The sequence below is a fragment of the Micropterus dolomieu genome, linkage group LG10 (genome assembly GCF_021292245.1).
Source record: "Micropterus dolomieu isolate WLL.071019.BEF.003 ecotype Adirondacks linkage group LG10, ASM2129224v1, whole genome shotgun sequence".
NCBI lineage: Eukaryota > Metazoa > Chordata > Actinopteri > Centrarchiformes > Centrarchidae > Micropterus > Micropterus dolomieu.
In genome coordinates, this window is record NC_060159.1 from 27,948,626 (window position 1) to 27,967,115 (window position 18,490).

Here is an 18,490-nt window from a genome sequence, read left to right on the forward strand (position 1 = left end):
CTATGTGACTTATTTGGGACATTTTTAAAAACATTGGTCCAGTATCCCTCTGGTCAAAGCCACCAGACTCCATTGATCAAATTAGTAATTTTACCTCACAGAACATGGGAGTCACTGGTTTCCCCCTGCCTCTGTCGGTTAGTTTTTTTGTGTGATTGTGTAACTTTGGTGTTTTTAAGGGTTAAAAATACCAAAGTCACACGATAGGCAGCAGTTGAACCAAGAGGTAAAATTATTATTTTTATCATTGGAGTCACATAAAACATGGACAAAAAGGATCCAGGTAGAAAAGTTGAAACGTAAAGACAGAATAATACTGGACTAAACTAAACATGTTTGCTTCCATTAAATCCAGTTAAATTAAAATTTCTCTTTGGGTTTTGAGGTTTCTCATTAACTCAGTGTGCATAAATTACACCTCAATGTTATGTTCAATGTTTAGTTTCAACTATTTGGACAAATAATTAAAAAACACAGGAGAAAATATTACTTTCACAGTTCAAATCAGGGTTTAAGCAAAAAAATATATTTAGCAAAAATAGATCAAGAAGTTATTTATGTCTAATTTTTTTCAGTGCAGTAAATAATGAATGGTTTGTTGGACCACAGAGTTGTTCAATTATAGCACTACTTATAGTTACTTTATATTTAAAAAACAAATAAGATTGAAGCCACTGAAGGGGAACTTTTTCTTCTTCAGACCTCAACACCAGCTTGGACGATTTGCAGTTTGTTCCACTACTCAGGCAACAAACATGTAATATAACAGCCACTTTCACCTTCAGTGACTTTTGATTCGACAGTAAAAAAATTTTTTTGGTCAGCGAGTGTGTGTCTGACTTCAGCATTTCCTTTGACATCCTTAAAACTTGATGCAATTTTAAAGCTTTTCACAAAAATTTATGAATCTAATTTCTTCACGCTGTCGTAGCTAAACGTGGATCACATGTTCTCCAGCTCTGAAATAAAAGATTAGTTTATGAGCAAATAATCCAAACTTTAGCAAACTGTGAGACGATTCTGCAGCAGACTTACAGACAGTGAACCGGTTTAGACTGCAGGTCCATGTTTGGATCCTCAGCAGCTCCAGCAGAGGGCAGCATGCTGTTATTTTCTGTTGGTTGAATCTTCTTCCTGAACACAGATTTCTACCTATGAGGAAACCAAAGCAGATTTAAACCCATTGATTAAAGTGAAATGGGCTAAAATATCTAAATTGATGCTTAAAGTCCAACTGAAATCACATTTACTCATGACTCTTAGTTAATAATAATGTAAATATGATTTTTTTTAAATCTATTGTTAATAGTTTTTCTTTAATTAAAGGGGAGAAAATGTCTTTTTGGGGAAACATCAGAAATCTTCCTCCCCTGAGCCGATTGGAGGGCGTGTCCCTGCCAGTGTTTGATTGACAGCAGTACAGGTGTTACACCAGACTGTAAGGACAGACCAAGACCTGGTTTAGATTATTTGTGACGTCTTCATGGGAAACTTGTAAACAGGTTTCTTCTCATGTGTGTCTTAACTCTTCAGCATATATCAGAATCCTGGATCAGGTGTTCGCGTGCCACAGCATCAGCCTGTACTCCAGAAAAACGAGACAAGATGTTTACATGGACAGCACATTAACTGGGATCCTCCAAAACCCTGATCACCACCAGGACACTCGTGCATGTAAACACACTCATTATCTGGGAGGAGGCTGGAGGAGCAGACGTGCGCTGAGGATCTGCAGCTCTCGTACATCAGTCTGACCCTGATTCTGTGTTTGGCGTCTGCGTCGTGTTTCTGAGAGCTGCTGCTGCTTTCTGACCCAGTTTCCCTGCTCCAATCGACTGGGCTGTTTCCAGTGCTGCTGTGGGAGGTCCCTGCACACACACGCACACACACACACATACGCATGCAAACACACACGCACACATGCAAACACACAGCAACGCTTTCCTTTTCATTTGTGAAGTTCAGCTTTAATGTGTTCAGGTATCGTGACTGCAGAGAGTTTTATCTGATCGATCTGATCATTATTCAGGTCAGAGCCGCAGTCTTTAAAAGGCTCATTTGAAAGCTGCTCATGTTTGAAAGCAGTTATTTTATTCAGAACATCAGTAAGTGTGTTTCCATCCGCAAGGTTTTAACGCAGAAAACACCTTCAGGCTGCGTTCACACTGCACACCTTAAATTCTGATTTGTTTGGTTGACTGTTCACATTTTATACACAGCACGCTGCATGTTATATGTTTGTAAATCTTTACAATGTCACAAGAGTTTTGAAACAAACCTCATCTGAAATTTCCAAAACCACGAGCTGTTTCTCAGCCTTTCACTCCGTTTTCAGTTGCATAAAACACTTTTTTCAAAACACTACACGCAATTATCTACCTAAGACACAAAAATCTAACAGGAAGTGACTTGTTTTCCTTTTCAAAACACAACCAAACACTAAAATGCCAAAACCATTCACCGCGTCTCACAGCCCCTCCTCACATGTGCAAACACTAACTGCTTAACTGATCTCTAACCAATCACTGCTTTACTACAGGCCTACACATAGGTCAAAGGTCAAATTACCTGTTTTGAACAATGGATGTCAACAATGGACAGAGAGCAAGTGGAGGAGGTGGGAGAGGGCAAAGAAGAGAAGGGAGGAAATCCATCGCTGATGAGATCAGGGCCACACTTACTGATCATGTGACCACAGGTTGCCCATGAGAGACGCTTGAGTATGAGCCCAACTTGAGTTTGCATTTGGTGTTTACAGTTTACTTTTCAGCATCTTTGCAGATCAGTTTCACTCTACATTGTATGGAAATGTACACACAAGCCTGTGAAAGACAAATGAGCTTTAGATTTTGACACAGTGTGGAAATGGTATATCAACGAACTTACTGTATTGAAAAAAGCGTAGCCATCTGCTTCATTCTGGGAAGCGTTTATGGCATTTTGAAAGTTTCATTTTGAAGGAGATATGAGGCATTTTGCATTTTGTTTGAGAATTGTGTGTGGAGTTTTGAAAAAAAGAGACATAGTTTTGAAAACGTGTGTAAGCAGCCTCCATGTACACGTTATTGTTTTGACAGAGTGACAGAGTTTCACTACATTTCTCCTCTGATTGGACAGCACTTGTTGCTGCCGTTGGTTAAGGTTAGGATTAGGTGGGTTTAGGGTACAAGTGCAGGTTTATTTGTCACATTGCAACAGGCTGTAAAGTGAAATTGGGTTTGTGACTCCCTTCTGCTACGACAATGTACAGTGATATAAAAGCAATCATAAAGTGGTGAACAGAAATAAACTGATTTTATCTGGATCTGTATAAAAGTGGCCCAAATCCAAACTGGAAAAGATCAGATTCCGCTGTGTGAAACAAAAAGTCAACATTTTATTTAAAGAGGTGGTATTCTGCTCATTTGCAAGTAAACAGCTCGGGTTCAGCCGTACGTGTTGCCGACCAGCTCGGCAATACGGAGCGGTGAGTTATTAATCTGTATCCATAAAGTTTTAACTGAGCTCTGTCTCTACATCACAGGAACAACTTTATGTCCACTGACTGCCTGGAGGGTAGCTAGTGTTTGGAAGGGAGAGGAGAGCTGTGAGCTGCAGCTCGCTGTTCCTGAGGGCGTGTCAGAGTAGCCGCTCGGCGAGCTTTATATGAGGCGCGTTTAGTTTTAATCCCTGTACGTCACAGGGATGTTCATTGTTTGTTTGCACGGTGCAGTTTTATTCAGAGCAGAACGTTAGTGAATGTTTGTCTGATGGCTTGAGATGATGAAATAAGATCCAGGAGGTCCAGTTTTATAACAGATCTGTGGGTCTGAAGGTTTAACAGACACTGTAATGATCCTACAGAGACTCATAGTGTCTCCTGTTAAAGAGTTTGCAGTGAACTTTCATTTTGTGGAGGAGGTTTATATGCTGGGATTGTTTTCAAAGCCGTGGGGGGAAACGTCTCTGTACATCTGACTTTATGAGGTTTAAACAGTCAAATGTCTCTTTTTATCAAGCTGTGGAAGTTGAGGAGGAACTTTATAGGAGCCGGTGACTCTGTTAAAACGTGGTGTAATAAGGGTCAATGTGAACACCAGAGGAAACATTTATGATACAAGAGAAAGGCGTCTTCTCTGAATGAATAGCTCTTTATTTGTCTCCTCTCAGACTGTGGAAAAAGCTTCAAGACTTCAAGAGCCAGCAGTGTGTTTTTTACCATCAGCAAACAGATTTTCTCTTGAGTTTAAATTGACAGTTTTTATGTTTGTGCTTTGGTGATTCTTTGTTTCCACAGTGGTTCTCTACATGAGGGTCAAGACCTCCAGAAGGGTCCCAGGATAAATCTGAGGGGTCGTCCGGTTCACAAAATTATGTTTTTCTCTAATTGTCGCCTTTTTACACTGGATACTTCTGAAAGTCCTTCAAACTACACAACCTGAGGAGCTAAACTCACTCTTTGGTCGAACTCCTCGCAGGGTAAATCGTGTTATCAGAACGAGTCCGATGGATCCATGCTAATGTGTACTTAATGGGTAAAATATGCTAATTTTAATAAAGTTTAAAAGTGTTGTATGATAATCAGTTGAACGTTTGTGAACACCTTCCCAGGTAATAACATGTTTGCATGTAAGATGAGCTACGAGCAGCGGACCATAGACGATCCACCAGCCAGATCAACTGGACCAGGAACCAAAGTGGGACCAGAGGAGAGGAAAGAGAGCCGGGATAGGAGCCAGGTTGGTCCAGCTTGGACTTAAGGCTGCTCCTAAAGTTCCTGTTTAGACCCAACGGGACTCAAGTTGTCCAAGAAAGGGAAATCAGAGACTGCCCACATATGTACAGAGACCCGCCCCATCAAGATCCCGGATCAAGCACAAATACAGTCAAGATGCACTCTGACTCTTTTATGTGAAGATGAAAACATATTATCATCTTGTTGCTGCTGTTTGCTACTTTGTTCCTTGTTGACATGACAGAGCTGAAACAATCAGTCAATAATTAGTAAACAGAAAATAAAAAGTAGAACTTAATGTTCCAGAGAATTAAATATTTTGACCATCAATTCATTGTTGACAATACGAAAAATGCCCCACAATGCACTGGGTTCAGCTTCAGATGTTGCTGTGAGTCAAATAATAATTTAATAACTTCATGGAACAATCACCTTTAGCAGCAGCCCATTATAAACCTTATGGGTATTGTATGGTAGGATAAGCACTGTGTGGGGTCTACATGGCTCATTGCCTTGCTGAATGGGGATTAACTGGCCCATGACAGGCGCACCTGTCCTACCTGAAGACTACATAAGGGGGGGGGGGCATTCTCTGAAACATTAAGTTCGACTGTTATGTTTTCTTGTCCTCCTCTGCGCTCCGCGGTGTCTGCTCCCAGTCCGCCGGGTGACCAGGAGACTCTGGCCGGGCCGTGCGCACCTGACCACGGCAGCGCAACCGGCATCCGCCGGTAGGAAGACGTCTTTTTAATGTTACCGAGAGAGTCCCAGCTGGTGGTTCTGCTGCTGCACCATCAACATGAATAATGTAGATCTTGAAGCGGATCCAAGCCCGGCTCCCGGGACCAGAACCCGCGGAGGTGAAGCCAGGAGAGCCAGGCCGGGGTCCGCTTCTAGTGGGACCGACATGGACACAGGGATGCTCGGCGGGCATAAAGTGAAAACCCTCGGCGGCAGCGGCGGAGCTGCTGGTGATACTGGACCTCCTCCTCCTCCTCTTCCTCCTCCACCACCATCATCATCATCATCATCATCATCATCATCCCACCGCACACCTCCGCCGTTCAGCCAGTTTATCCAGAAGCAACATCACCACCAGCGGCAAACCAACAACAACAACAACAACAACAACAACAACAACAACAACATCATCATCCAGCAGGACCAGGGGGAGCCGCGGGGGGAGAGCAGCGGGGCCAGACAGCAGCATGGAGGGAAGGAGAACATCCTCCTGGTGGGGAAGAGCCGAGCGGAGGAGCGCCATCAGCAGCACCAGCTGAACAACAGCGAGGAGGAGGAGGAAGAGGAGGAGGAGGAAGAGGAGGAGGAGCGGATGGATGCCAGCCTGGGTTCAGCCACCAACACCTCCAACAACAACCCTCCTCCGAGCGGGACCGAGTTTAATCATTATTATGGGAATGGAAGAGGAGGGCCTTGCTTCGATCAACATGGCGGACAACAAAGACCAGGGACTCGGGTAATAAGAGCGGCGCACTCGGTACTCAACGCTATGGATCAGGTTCAGAACTCCCACGAAGGGTACAACAACAACAGCCCGTATAACCACTACCCGAACTATCGGCCCGGCTACGGGAACAGCGGGTACGGCGGCATGATGAGCCCCTCGCGGCCGGGGAACAACCTGCTGGGCCCGGGCAGCTCGGCCGCTGCTAACCACAGCAAAGCGGCGATGGCCGCTACCAGCGCCCCGGCAGGAGCTGCTGCAGGCGGCGGCGGCGGCAACAACGGCGGGTTCCAGCGGTTCCCCGGACCGGGCCAGCACCAGCAGCTGCACCCGTCCGGAGCCACGCCGACTCTGAATCAGTTATTGACCTCTCCGAGCACCATGATGCGCGGTTATGGAAGTGGATATGCAGATTATAATAATCCTCCTCCCGCACAGCAGCAGCCGAGCCTGGGGCTGGCTAAAGAGCTGCAGTACGGCTGGGCCGGACAGAGAAACCACCCGGCCATGAGCCCGGGGAACAACGGGCAGGGCGGCGGCAGAGCCCCGGTGAGTTATTACAGCCCGGCGCGTTGTTGTTGTTGTTGTTGTTGTTGTTGTTCTGGTGTAATAAACTAACTGAAGCTAACCTGCTAGCCAGCTAGCCGCTATGCTAACGTCAGTTACACCGCAGATCGACGTTTAATTTAAACAGCTCGACACACTTTTACGTGCTTATTTGTGATAAATACTTAAATAAAGATGATTCTTTAACTAACCAGTCACACGTGCAACAACAAGTAAGAGAAGTTTGAGTTATCGGCGTTTAGTAAAGTCTGTGTTTTTAGTTCCGTGTCCAAGGTGACTCCGTTTTTAGCATTGCTAGGCTAAGCTAGCATTAGCATTATTAGCTGCTGTAACCCGCACAGGCCTGAAGAGGATGTGTGTAGCTGAGAGGCGGCTGTGAAATAAACTACATTAAACTGTGATGTTGTTGTGGATTAAAGTTGGGGGACAGTGAGGTTTAAGGGCCTGAGGGCTGTTTGTTTGACAGCTCAAACTCTCACTCCGACTAATCGCTCCACTTTATGCTAATTGTGTCTTCTGAAGTGAGTCGAGGTGTTGATGCCGGTTCAGTTCTGTTGCGGCCCTCCCTGCCGGGCTAACCGGACCACCATGTGGAAGAGGAGCTGCACCCCGGCTCCTGTCAGCTGGTGATCCGGATTCAGCTTAGTTGGCAGGGAGCCCGTTATGGCCCCGTGTCCACACAAGAGCCCTGACCTTCACACATGCAGATTAGCCATGTGGTCATTATACCACCGGCACAACAACACCAGAGCTCCTCAGGCTGCCCCCCCACCCCGCTGCAGCCCCGGGCCTGCCGGGGGACTCTGCCCCGGGGCCCCTCTCCTGTCCCCGCTCAGTCCTGCTCCATGTCAGAGGAGGCTTTTTTTTGCAACACTTGCATTAAATAGGCTGCAACTAACACTAATTATCGATTGTGGATCTGCTGATTATTAATCCATTAGTCAGTCAGTCCTGCTCCATGTCAGGGACACTGTGGAGGCTTCTCAGTGTCGGAGTTCACTGGGAGAAAGTAGGAAGCTTTTACCACCACTTGCATTAATAAGGCTGCTTGGAAATATCGATTAATCTGCTGATTTCTCCTCTGAAAGATAAATCCCTGACAGCTAGGGGGGAAAACTGAATATCGATATCGCAATGTGCAAATCGCAGAAGCTGCAAATCTTTGACATGTAATTGAAGTCCTGTAGAGACCGCAGATCCTGTCCTCCAGACGTAGGAAAACGAGTTTGTTCGGTTCATCGTCATGATTTGAATCAGCTCCAGCTGGCCCCGGCGGTACAGCTAGCAGCACTTCCTGACAACAGGTAAATGTGTGAGGGGTTATCAAAGCGAACCTGGATACAGGGAGCAGGAAACAAAGGCGAGGTCCAGACCCGGCTGCTCCTGCTGCATGAATGAGATTCTCACTGAGTTGCAGAACTAAAGAAACAAAGATGTGAAGGAAAAATAAACATTTGCTGTTTGTTTCAGAAGAACCAAAGAAATAAAATCAAACCCTCTGTACCATCTTGCATCGGATTCTTTTGCATGTGTGTCTCTCAGAGTCTCATTTATATTTAACATATGGGATCAGTGGCGGGATGAATATCCCCCCGGCCTCTGATGGAGATCCCTAATAAGTTGATCAACAGATTATCAGCCAGTATTTTGATCCCATCAGTTAATTATATTTTTACAAGAACAGCAAATCTTCTCATGTTCCAGCTTCTGAACTGTGTGGATTTTCTTCTTTTCTCCGTTTCACATCACAAACTCTGGGTTTACAGTTTAAAGTCGAGACCAGAAGAGACTTCACGTCTGTTTCTGACTCACCTGATACACCATAAATCATTTCTCACATTGATGCAAAGTCGAGCTTTATCTGCGATCAACATCATAATATCGACTAATCCTGTTTGCAATAAAAGTTGTTTAGTGAAACCTGAGGAAATATCACAGGAGTCTGCCTTTAAATCTGTTGATTACTCATCCCGGAGCTCCGCCCTTTGTTTACATCTGGATTATTGATCGTCCTCTCTCACCCGGCCGTGTGAACTTGTTTTGTGTTTCCGTCAGCTGACTGATGGAAACGTGTCGTGCACAGAAAAGATCTTTTTTTCCTTTCAGGTGTAAAATCCAGAACCTGTTTCTATATTTAGCCGTCTGAGCAGCAGTGAAACATCTGTTCTCACTGAGTCACCTGTTATTATGTCAGTGTGTCAGATTCAGTGTGTGTGAATATTAAAGCGTACCCAGGCGTGACTGCTCACGTTAAAGTGGCCTCCCGGGCTTTTGGATGGCTCACATTTCGTCTGAGTGCTGCTCCTGCTGAATCTGCTCTGACATGAGGGCTTTAGTCCCACTTGTTGTTTGTTTTCCCGACTCGTTACAGATCTATTATGTCCTTCACGGGACTCCCTAAACACAAGTCTGTTCAGCTGCGCTGAAGCTTTCGACTGCATCCCTCCAGCTTCAGCTGCAGATCAAACGCTGCGCAGTTTTCTCCTCCGTGTTGGTTTAAAGGTTGAAAGTTCATCACTCAGCTTTTGAATCTTTGGATAAAAAGGTCACAGTAAACCTGCCGTAAGGGAGCTGAAGCTAAAAAGTCTCATCAACCAACCGTGTCTCTCCTCCAGGTGCCGCCGCTGGACCCGACGGCGATGAAGCGCTCTCAGCTCTACAGCATGAGCTCCCACCCGTACTCCCAGCAGCCCGGGGAGGCGTACTCCGGCCAGCCGTACGCCTCCCCCGGGCCCCACAGATACCCGATGGGGATGCCCAGCAGAGGCCAGATGGGGATGGGCGGGATGCAGTACCCGCAGCAACAGGTAGGAGGCGCTCTTTAACAGCTGTAACGGCTTCACTTCAGACGATGAAAGGAAGACGTCTGAACTCACACCTTCTCCTAGACTTGTGTTTTTATCTCCTGATGTTTTTAGGGTTGCGGGAAGAGACGGTGGACGTATCATTACTGTTTTGAAGCCTTGGCGTTTTGGCTGTTGCCATCTTGGTTTCTTGAAGCCACACGTGACCATATTTGGACAAGAAGGTGGAGCTAGATAGCTTGGTTATCTAGGTGCATCTGTAATTCACGTTAACTTTGATTTTAACCGTGATGCTGATGTTGGCTAGTATAAAAACAGACTTAAAACTAAATTTATTAACCAGAAAAGGTTATTAGCCGAGTCTTTTAGTCCAACCGAACGCCGAACAAGACGCTTTGAGGGCCAAAAATGTTCCAGTTAACCTTCAACGCACTCTGAAAAGGTCAAAGCTCTTAAGGCCAATTTATACTTCTCTGTGGAAGAACATTTTCCCACAGACTTACGTTGTGAAAGAAGCGGCTGTACACTAGTGGGTACATTTTTCTGAGGTTTCATTGTCAGAATTTGATCCATTTAGTTTGAAAAACAACGAGAAGAGCTGCATGATTGATCATTTTACCCCCATTAAAGTTAGAGGAGGGCGAAACCAGAAGTTAGCCAGCTGGGCCGGCGGAAGTCAACCTGTCAGTCAGCTTGTAGCCCCGCCCTAAAGCCTCCCCTGCTTCCTGGTCTCTGTTCCTCTAAATGGGACCATAATTTACTAAATGAACATCACGCTGTGTTGAAGAAGACTTGAAACTAGCGACTGAGACCATAAACTCATCAGGAAAGTGTTTACTGAGGGAATAAATCAGCTGACAAGTAGAAACATTTTCTCATAGACTTCTACACAATCCAGTGGAGTCGCCCCCTGCTGGCTGCTGGAGAGGACGCAGGTTTAAGGCTCCCTGGTTAGTGGTCGTGCTGCAGCCTCTTCACTCGCAGCGTCTGGATCTTGTCGTATGAGGTAGTTTGCGTGTTTGAGCTGCAGCTGATTCATCTGAGGGGAACAGACCTCACGGCGGCTGCAGAGCTCGCCGGGCCGAGTCAGGGCTATTCCTGGTGCAGACTGGGCCGAGGCTATTTTTAGACTCCAGACGGCTGGTTTGGGTTTACTGACGGTTGATGCTGCCTCTGATACGTCACATACAAGAACATGAAGCGACTTTTCCCGATCGCTTGGCTGCTGCAGCTGGAATCAGACCACAAAGACTTTAGAGAGGCTGAGAGTTTGATTTCACTCTGCTGGAGAAAATAAACTTTCCAGACCTCAGCTGCAGCCCAATCCATCTCTCTGCTCTTCATCTATATGATCAATATGTTCCAAGCAAATATATAAGAGCCAGTATTGGTCGGTGACGTCAGCAGGAGGCATTCTTCAATCTCTCTGCTCACTGAAGGCTGCAGACACAGAAAGAAAAGTGACGACGTCATCGTGGTGAAAGGTTGTTTTTCACTGAGCAAATCTGGTACCTGGTACTTTATTTGGAGCTTTGCCAGTTTGTTTTTAGTGCAGGATTCCTTCGGTGTTGGCCGTTCAGGAGGTTTCTACCAGGAGCCGGATCACCACAAAACAAAGTGCTTCACGTGGTCGAACCAGGGTCAAAACATTTCAGGAGGCGATGAGGCAAAAAACACCAGAGAGTTAAATAACAACAGAAAAATAACATGGAATAAAACATAAATAAAAACACAATGCAAATCTTGTAACTCGTGCTAATCCTAACACTGTCCTGTTGCGAGGTGAAAACTGCATGCTGATTGGTCGATCGCACGGTGGCGTGCTCTCGCAGGAGTTTTAGTTGTTGTAACGTTCTGATAAAGGTTAAAACAGCAGCACTCGGGTTTAAATGCTGGAGAGAAGCAGCAGGAGGAGGTTTCAGGTGGTTCAGTCAGACGCTGGTTCTCTCAGCGCCATCATCCCTGAGAAACGACGGCGTCATTACATCACTTGCTTGTTTCTGTTCAGCCTGAGGGAAGTGGTGTCAGGTGAAGAGGCAGAGGGAGGAAAGGTAATGACTTGAATGGGGCCCCGGGGCCCGTCCTTTATTAACTCTGGATGTGGACCCGCCGGCTTCCCTCTCCGTGCTGCTGAGATTGATCCCATTTGACTTTCTGACTGCGTTAGAACATTTAGAGCTGCGACATTAATCACTTATTGATAATCCATTAATCGGTTTGAGTAATTATCCAGTCCAGCTTCTTAAACGGGAATAATTGGTAAATCTGTGGGTAGCTGACGTTTGAAGACGTCACCTCGGGCTTCAGGAGACCAAACAACTAATCGATCATTCAAGAAAATAATCAACAGATTAATCGACACAATGACAGTCGTTAGTCGCAGCCTGACTTAATTACTTTAAAACAGAAAGAAATTTATAAGCAGCTGACAGTTGATACAGGAAGCAGAGGCTTGTTGTGAAAATACGTATCACAAGAGTCCAAGTCAGTTCAGAGACGTACGCTGCTGGTTTCATATTCATAAAGGACAGAGCTGTGGATTCATTTTCCGTTGTGAACCGGTCGTGTCGGCTCTGCTTTGGGGCCTTAGTTCTGCTTCTCACTGCAGACATCACGGCTGACACCTGATTACATCATCACAGGTGCTCTTGAGCAAGGCAGCCAATCCCGCATGTCCTCCGGGGGCCGCTCGGGGCCGCTCGCAGGTTGCACCGAGGTTGCGTCTTGTTGCGTTTTCTTCCTGAGGAGAGGATGAGCTTCCAGGGGGGAGAACGATGTGAGAGGAAGGAGTGTTAGAAAACACTGCAGCCCTGATTTTATCTGTAAATGTCGGTGTACTGAGGTTTAACTTGAACAGTTAGCTTCAGCAGGTCAGCAGCAGTTTAAAGAACTGCTTCTCTGGCCGTTCCTACAGTAAAGATGAGTGAAACTTGTTGCTCTAAGATCCTTTTCAGACATTCAGCTTGTTCCATAAACGCTGTGGCAGGTTTACATCTACGTCATGATGGCTAAACGTAAAGGCTGCAGTGAAACGGGCAGAAATTTAACTTGTTCGTGCCAAAGTGAGTCTGTTTCTAAGCTGTTGAGGAGAGAACCTTCATACAACAATCAGAATAACAATCAGATTAGCGTACACTCCCTATATTTACAGCATGAATTACACAATTCAAAGTTAAAATCAAAGGGCATCTGGACTCTTCTGTTGTTGTGGTCTGACCGTCGCTGGCGTCACACGAGGCGAAATATGAGCGCTTGTTTGTTTACGTTACATTTAAATTCAGATGCTTTTGTCCAAAGTGACTTACAGTAAGTACATTTGTCTGTCTTTACTGTCGGCACAGTAAAGATGTCAATAGAACATGTTTCAATCTCAGTTGCTAGGCTAAGATGCTACACAGTGCTAAGTGCTATATTTGTACGAGCCAGGATGTACAAACATTTTTGGGGGGCGGCGAGGCAGTTGGGAGTGAAGGAGGGAGGCTACGCAGAGTCCTGACATTGGCCGGGAGCTCGTTCTACCAGTGCGGCGCCACTACAAAGACTAGCTGAGCGACTTTTGCTTTCTGTGAGCCGTGGCGGTACCAGCAGGGGTACTTAGTGGAGCGGGTTTCTTCACTGTCCTAGGAAGACATGAAAGGACAGCATTGGCAGATTTAATTGGCTCAATGTTTCCCTCCCTCTCCGTCTCAAGCTGATGTGTGGTGAGCGTTGCTCAAAATGGCTGCCGTGCATCACCCAGGTGGGTCCATCCCACTCCACTCTGAAGCGTTTTGAGTTTTAAAGCGCTATATAAAGTGAGGGGGGAATATGAGGTGTCTTAGCCTTCCTCCCCTGTTGAGAGATGGGATCTCCTCTGTGAGGTAAATGACTTCTTTCCTTCCTCCATCCATCCTCCCTGTCCACAATATGGACAGGGAGGATGGATAAGGTAAACTGCTGTTTCTTGAGGAGTTGGTCCTTCTGTGTTGAGCCATGTGTTTGTGCAGAGGTTGTTTAGTTTCCCAGTAAACGGGTCTAAATCTTCCTTGCTGATTGCTTCTCTTGTGTTTGGGTGTGCGGTCTTTGGTTGTGGACCTGTATCTGTCTTAGTGTGTTCTTGGGTTTAATGAACACGGGGATGTGGTGTTTGTTGATCCACGAGCCTCAGGAGCTCCTTCTCTCTGGGGCTCGGCGGTGCAGGGTCCTGATGAGCCCTGGCTTTTTCTCCAGAACCAACAGGAGCGGATGGAAACAGGAGGTGGAGACTGATGCTTTGTGTTTCTCTGTGTCGTCAGATGGGCTCTCAGTACGCTCAGCAGCAGCAGCAGCAGCAGCAGAGCGTGGGAGGCTACGGTCAGCCGGGTCAGCCGCCGTACTTCAGCCCTCCACAGCAGCAGCCCGCCGCCCCGAGCCAGCCGTCCTACATGCAGCCCCGCCCACTGCCACAGCAGGTACGACCGAAGCCACGAACACTGTTCTTCATTCCCACCCGCTCTCCTGTAAATCAAACACTTCCTGCTGATCTTTCACAATAAAAGCCTAATAACAGCTACCAGAAGATATAGACACCACAGATCTGATCTTAGACGAGTCTCGATTAAGTTGTGCTGATAAACGAAAAGGCGAACTGTGCGCTGAGTAGGCGTAGGTAAGTAGGAGTAGGTAACTTTGTTACGGCGAGGCCAGCAGACCCAAGAGCAGGACAAAGAGAGGGAGGTGGAAGATAGAAGAGGGTTGAAGGGATCGGTTTTACTGGCTGTACTAAACACTGTAGGCTATTATAATATTCTACCAGTCGTAGAGTTGTACGATCCTGAAAAGTGTTTTTGGTGTGTGATAAACCTTGAAACACAAAGACCTCCTGGATCAGATTTCATCAGTATGTAGTTCAGTTTATCAGATCAGCGATCAGAGTTTCAGGCTGTTTTACGGCGTCGGCTTGTTTTCTGCAGTGAAGGGGAAGTCCCGGCCGTCAGCTGCTTCTTATCTCCTTCATCAGCCTGCAGAGCGGCCTGAATAAACCCCCTTATGTTCTGACATGCAACACGCACAGGAAGTGGGTGTTAAGATTCTGCTGATGTGACAGAAACCCGCCGGCGGTGCGATGGAGGTGTTGTGTGCAGAGGTAATCGCGTCCCTGCTGAAAGGTCTGAGGAGAGGCTGACCTCTCTGCTGTTTCCTGTCCGACACCTCCGAAGCTTCCAGAGTTTATTCAGCGCACAGAAAAGCTTTAGCTGGGCGGCTCAGTGCGAGCCTGTCAGGTCCATAGCAACAGGTCCATAGCAACAGGAACATCCCTGACGGCCTTCATCACGTTACTCACCAGCTGATCGGCCGTTTTCCTGTCATCACTCATCCTGTCTTTAAACCTCAGGTGTCCTCAGAAGTCCGCAGATGTCAGCGAACTTTGTTTCTTTGTCTGTCTCGATGCAGGAGGTGCCGCAGGAGGCGTACGGGGGGCGGGGCCAGTCTGCCGCCATGACTCCTGGGAAGCCGAACCACGAGGAGATGGGTCTGAGCCAACAGGAGCGGCCGTCCAGCCTGCCGGTGAGTCAGAGCGCAGCTCAGAGGAGTTGTCGCTCGGTTCGGAGGCATTTGGTTGACGTCGGCGACAGGCAGCGTGACGGCGTCTTGTTGCTGTGGTGAAATCACCGGGTGAGGTGGGTGGTGACCTGAACGGGCTCCTGGGAAACAGAAACACGGCGGACCAAAACCAAACCGGTCTGCGGCTGATCCAGCTACAGCGGCCGGACGAGTGTTACCGTGGGTAACCGTTCTCCCTGAGTTGTACCAGAGACGTTTTATAGAAAGCCATTTTTTATGTCTTGGTGAGCTGTGAAAGTGTCTCTCTCCGTTCATTCAGACCGGAGCCTGGACTGAAATAGCTGCTCAGAGATGTGCCATGACTCGCCTGTAAGGACTTTAGTCCTGACTTGATCAGGTGACCTCGGGTCCGGCAGGCAGAGGCGCTGACGCGGTGGCTAAAACCCACGAGTAAAAATCATTAGTTCCATATTGATATTAATGATCGCTTGAAACCTCAGTAGCAGCGGTCATTTATTCAGCTGTGCTAATGCGCCCGGTACAGAGGACACGTCTCTGTCGCCCCCGGTAACTGATTTTTGACATCTGTGAGTTGAAAGAAATGTTCCAGCTTTAGTAGCTGAGCAAATTTACAGGAGAAACCTGGTCCGTCAACGTTCAGTCACCGAGCACCAGTGCAGTTACGGTACTCTCTGCCAGCCTCGTCATTTTACCGTCCTGTTCTCCGGTTGGCTTTGGGGCATGAACACTTATCCTATTATTTTATGCAGCATCCATTTAAAGATAAAAATATTGGCATAACTGACGTCCTGTTCAGAGCGACTTTCAGCAACAGACGAGAGAGAGCTTTTATTTTGAAATCCCTCACAGGACAGTTTGTTCACTGTTTGCTCACTGAAGGTGAGTTTTTGGGGCGAAGCAGCTGTGAGGTCAGACTTCCTGTCCTGATTATATGAAGCGAGGAGCGGCGTGTTGTGTCAGGCCTCCCTGCGGCCTCTGATTGCTCTGCGTGGTCGTTGTTGTTGATAATCAGGCGTCACGCTGTCGGCGCCTGATGCTTCCTGCCTCACAGAGAGAGACGCACCTGAAATAATCACCTGTCCTCGTGAACGCTGGCTGAACTGAACGTGTTCAGCTCTGCATGAACTGTGGGCTCACTGAACCCTGAGAGGAGGCTGCCAGGCTGCACGACAGTCCTTCCTAAATTAATTATGGATTTATAATTTGTTTCATTAATCATTCGGTCTGACAAATATTGACAAGAAGCCGTCGTAAGTAACAAAACAGCATTCATTTTCTGATTTGCAGGTTAAAACTAGGCTGCTAATCATTATTTCCTCATCAGGCTGCGAGACGCACAGGACTCAGATACTTGAATGTGTTTTTATATATTTAGTGACGGCGTGTTGCGTTCACTGTAAGAGTCTGTGATAAACTGCCCTGAATGGTTTATATAAAAAGAGAAGTGGCCCGGTGAGTCTGTGTCCGGCAAGTGGGGCAAGTAAACCCTCAGCAGGAGTCTGCAAACCGTTTTAAAGCTGCTCTGACTGTGAACGCTCCTCTCTCTGCATCAGTCTGCTCACTGCTCTGTTTCATCTCTCCATCCTGGAGCCGCCGCCTCCTCCTCCTCCATCCTGCCTCCTCCTGCCTCCTCCTCCTCCTCCTCCTCCTGCCTCCTTCTCTTCAGTGTCTTACCCCCCACCCCCTCCTCTTTCTCTCTCTCTCTCCATCCTTTTTGAAGTCGGTGGTGCTGATGCAGTTGCCATGGCGACAGGCGGAGGGGAAGACACTATAAAAAACAAAGAGCTCAGCTGCTCTTGAAGGCCTCACAGCCTCTGTAATAAGTTCACGTTCTCTGCTCCGTCATTTCTGCCGACTCTTTCTCCTTTTTCAAGGTTTTTAAAAATCTAATCAAGACTCGAAGCCAGTTTAGAAATGAAATACATCTTTAATCGACATTTATAAGTTTAAATAACAGGTTAATAACTTTCCCAAACGCCTTTACCCAGCAGCAGATCAGGCAGAGCAACAGCTGACGTTTGATTCACGCCGTAAAAAGCATCATTATTTAGTAACGTCCACGAGCAGCAGGAGCATCAGGTTTGATAATAAACCATAATAACAGCAGGATGCTTGACCTTAGTGTAGTCTGAGTGTAATGAAGAGACAACAAAGTGGATAAAGCCATCAAGGCAGCCGATTCTAACGAGCTTTATTGTCGCAATCAGCCGTTTGTTTTGGAGAAGAGGAGGCCGACCCCGGCTCCTTGTAAAAACCTCCTCATAACTCCGGACTCAGTTTTAACGTAACTCCTGCTGTTTGCTGTAAACACGAAGCAGGACCAGCTCTGAATTTAAACCATCTCAGGCCGACGTCGGGGAGACTCGTGTGATATCTGGCTGTTGATGTGGTTTATTAGTTTGCAAATGTCAGAGTCAACGGTGCTCGACTTAAAGCGACCAATCAGAAATGCACTGCAAGGCAGGCAGGGACTTTGTGGGGGTGAAACGAAGCTTATTTAGACGCGTCTCCGGTAAGTCATTTAAATAAATTAGGAGCTGCTTTATTTTGTCACACGACTCCCGAACAACAGACAGGTGGGAATTAAAAAGGGAGCGCAGTTTGCCAGCATCTCGCTGGTCGGTCGAACGTTCGGAGGAGTTCAATAAAAACGTGTCGAGTCTGTTTGACTTTAGGTTTGTGTCTGAAACACGTGGCTCAACGGCGGAGGAGGAGGAGGAGGAGGGGAGAAACGAAGGGAGACTGAATTAAAACGACAGTGCAGGAGAGGAGGAGAGAAATAGGAGAAGAAAGGGGGAGAAAGAGGGAAGGAGGGGATGGAGGTGAAGGAAAAGAGGCAGCGGTAAGGGAGGAGGTGATTGAACATGAGGAAATAAAAGGAAACTGAGGAGGCGAGGGGAGAAAAGAGGAGGTGAGGGAGTTGAGGAGGAGCAGAGAGAGACATCAGGAGGTGAAGGAAGAGGAGGAGAGGAAGGTCGAGCGAGGCTGCAGACTCTCTCTCTCTCTCTCTCTTTATAATTAGAACACACGAGGAGAGAGAGAGGCAGCTCCTGATTGGCTGAGCTGTTGGCAAGGGGCGGAGGGAGGGAGGATGGGTTGCTACGCTGTGATTGGCTGGAATGAGACCATGGGGCAGATGGGAGATTTTAGTGCAGTGCTCCTCTCCTTCCCTCCCCTCCTGTAATGAACTGCGCCTCCTCTGTGTTTCAGGATTTGTCCGGCTCCACCTTCCTCCTCATCTCCTCCCCCTCCCCCTCCTCTCCTCCTCCTCCTCCCTCCTCTCCTCCTCCTCTTCCTCTCCTCTCCTCCTCTCCTCTTCCTCTCCTTCCCTCCCCTCCTGTAATGACCTGCGCCTCCTCTGTGTTTCAGGATTTGTCCGGCTCCACCTTCCTCCTC

General features: G+C 47.2%; 1 protein-coding gene across 1 annotated transcript in view; it reads left to right on the forward strand.

The window, feature by feature from the left end:
• Positions 1–5,598: 5,598 nt before the first annotated feature.
• arid1b (AT rich interactive domain 1B (SWI1-like)) overlaps positions 5,599–18,490 on the forward strand; it is a 28,175-nt gene continuing 15,283 nt past the window's right edge. The window contains exons 1-4 of the mRNA XM_046059893.1: positions 5,599–6,728; positions 9,362–9,553; positions 13,825–13,980; positions 14,963–15,076. Of these exons, the coding sequence (XP_045915849.1) occupies positions 5,622–6,728; positions 9,362–9,553; positions 13,825–13,980; positions 14,963–15,076 (1,569 nt within the window). The 5' untranslated portion in view covers positions 5,599–5,621. The remainder of the gene's footprint in view (positions 6,729–9,361; positions 9,554–13,824; positions 13,981–14,962; positions 15,077–18,490) is intronic.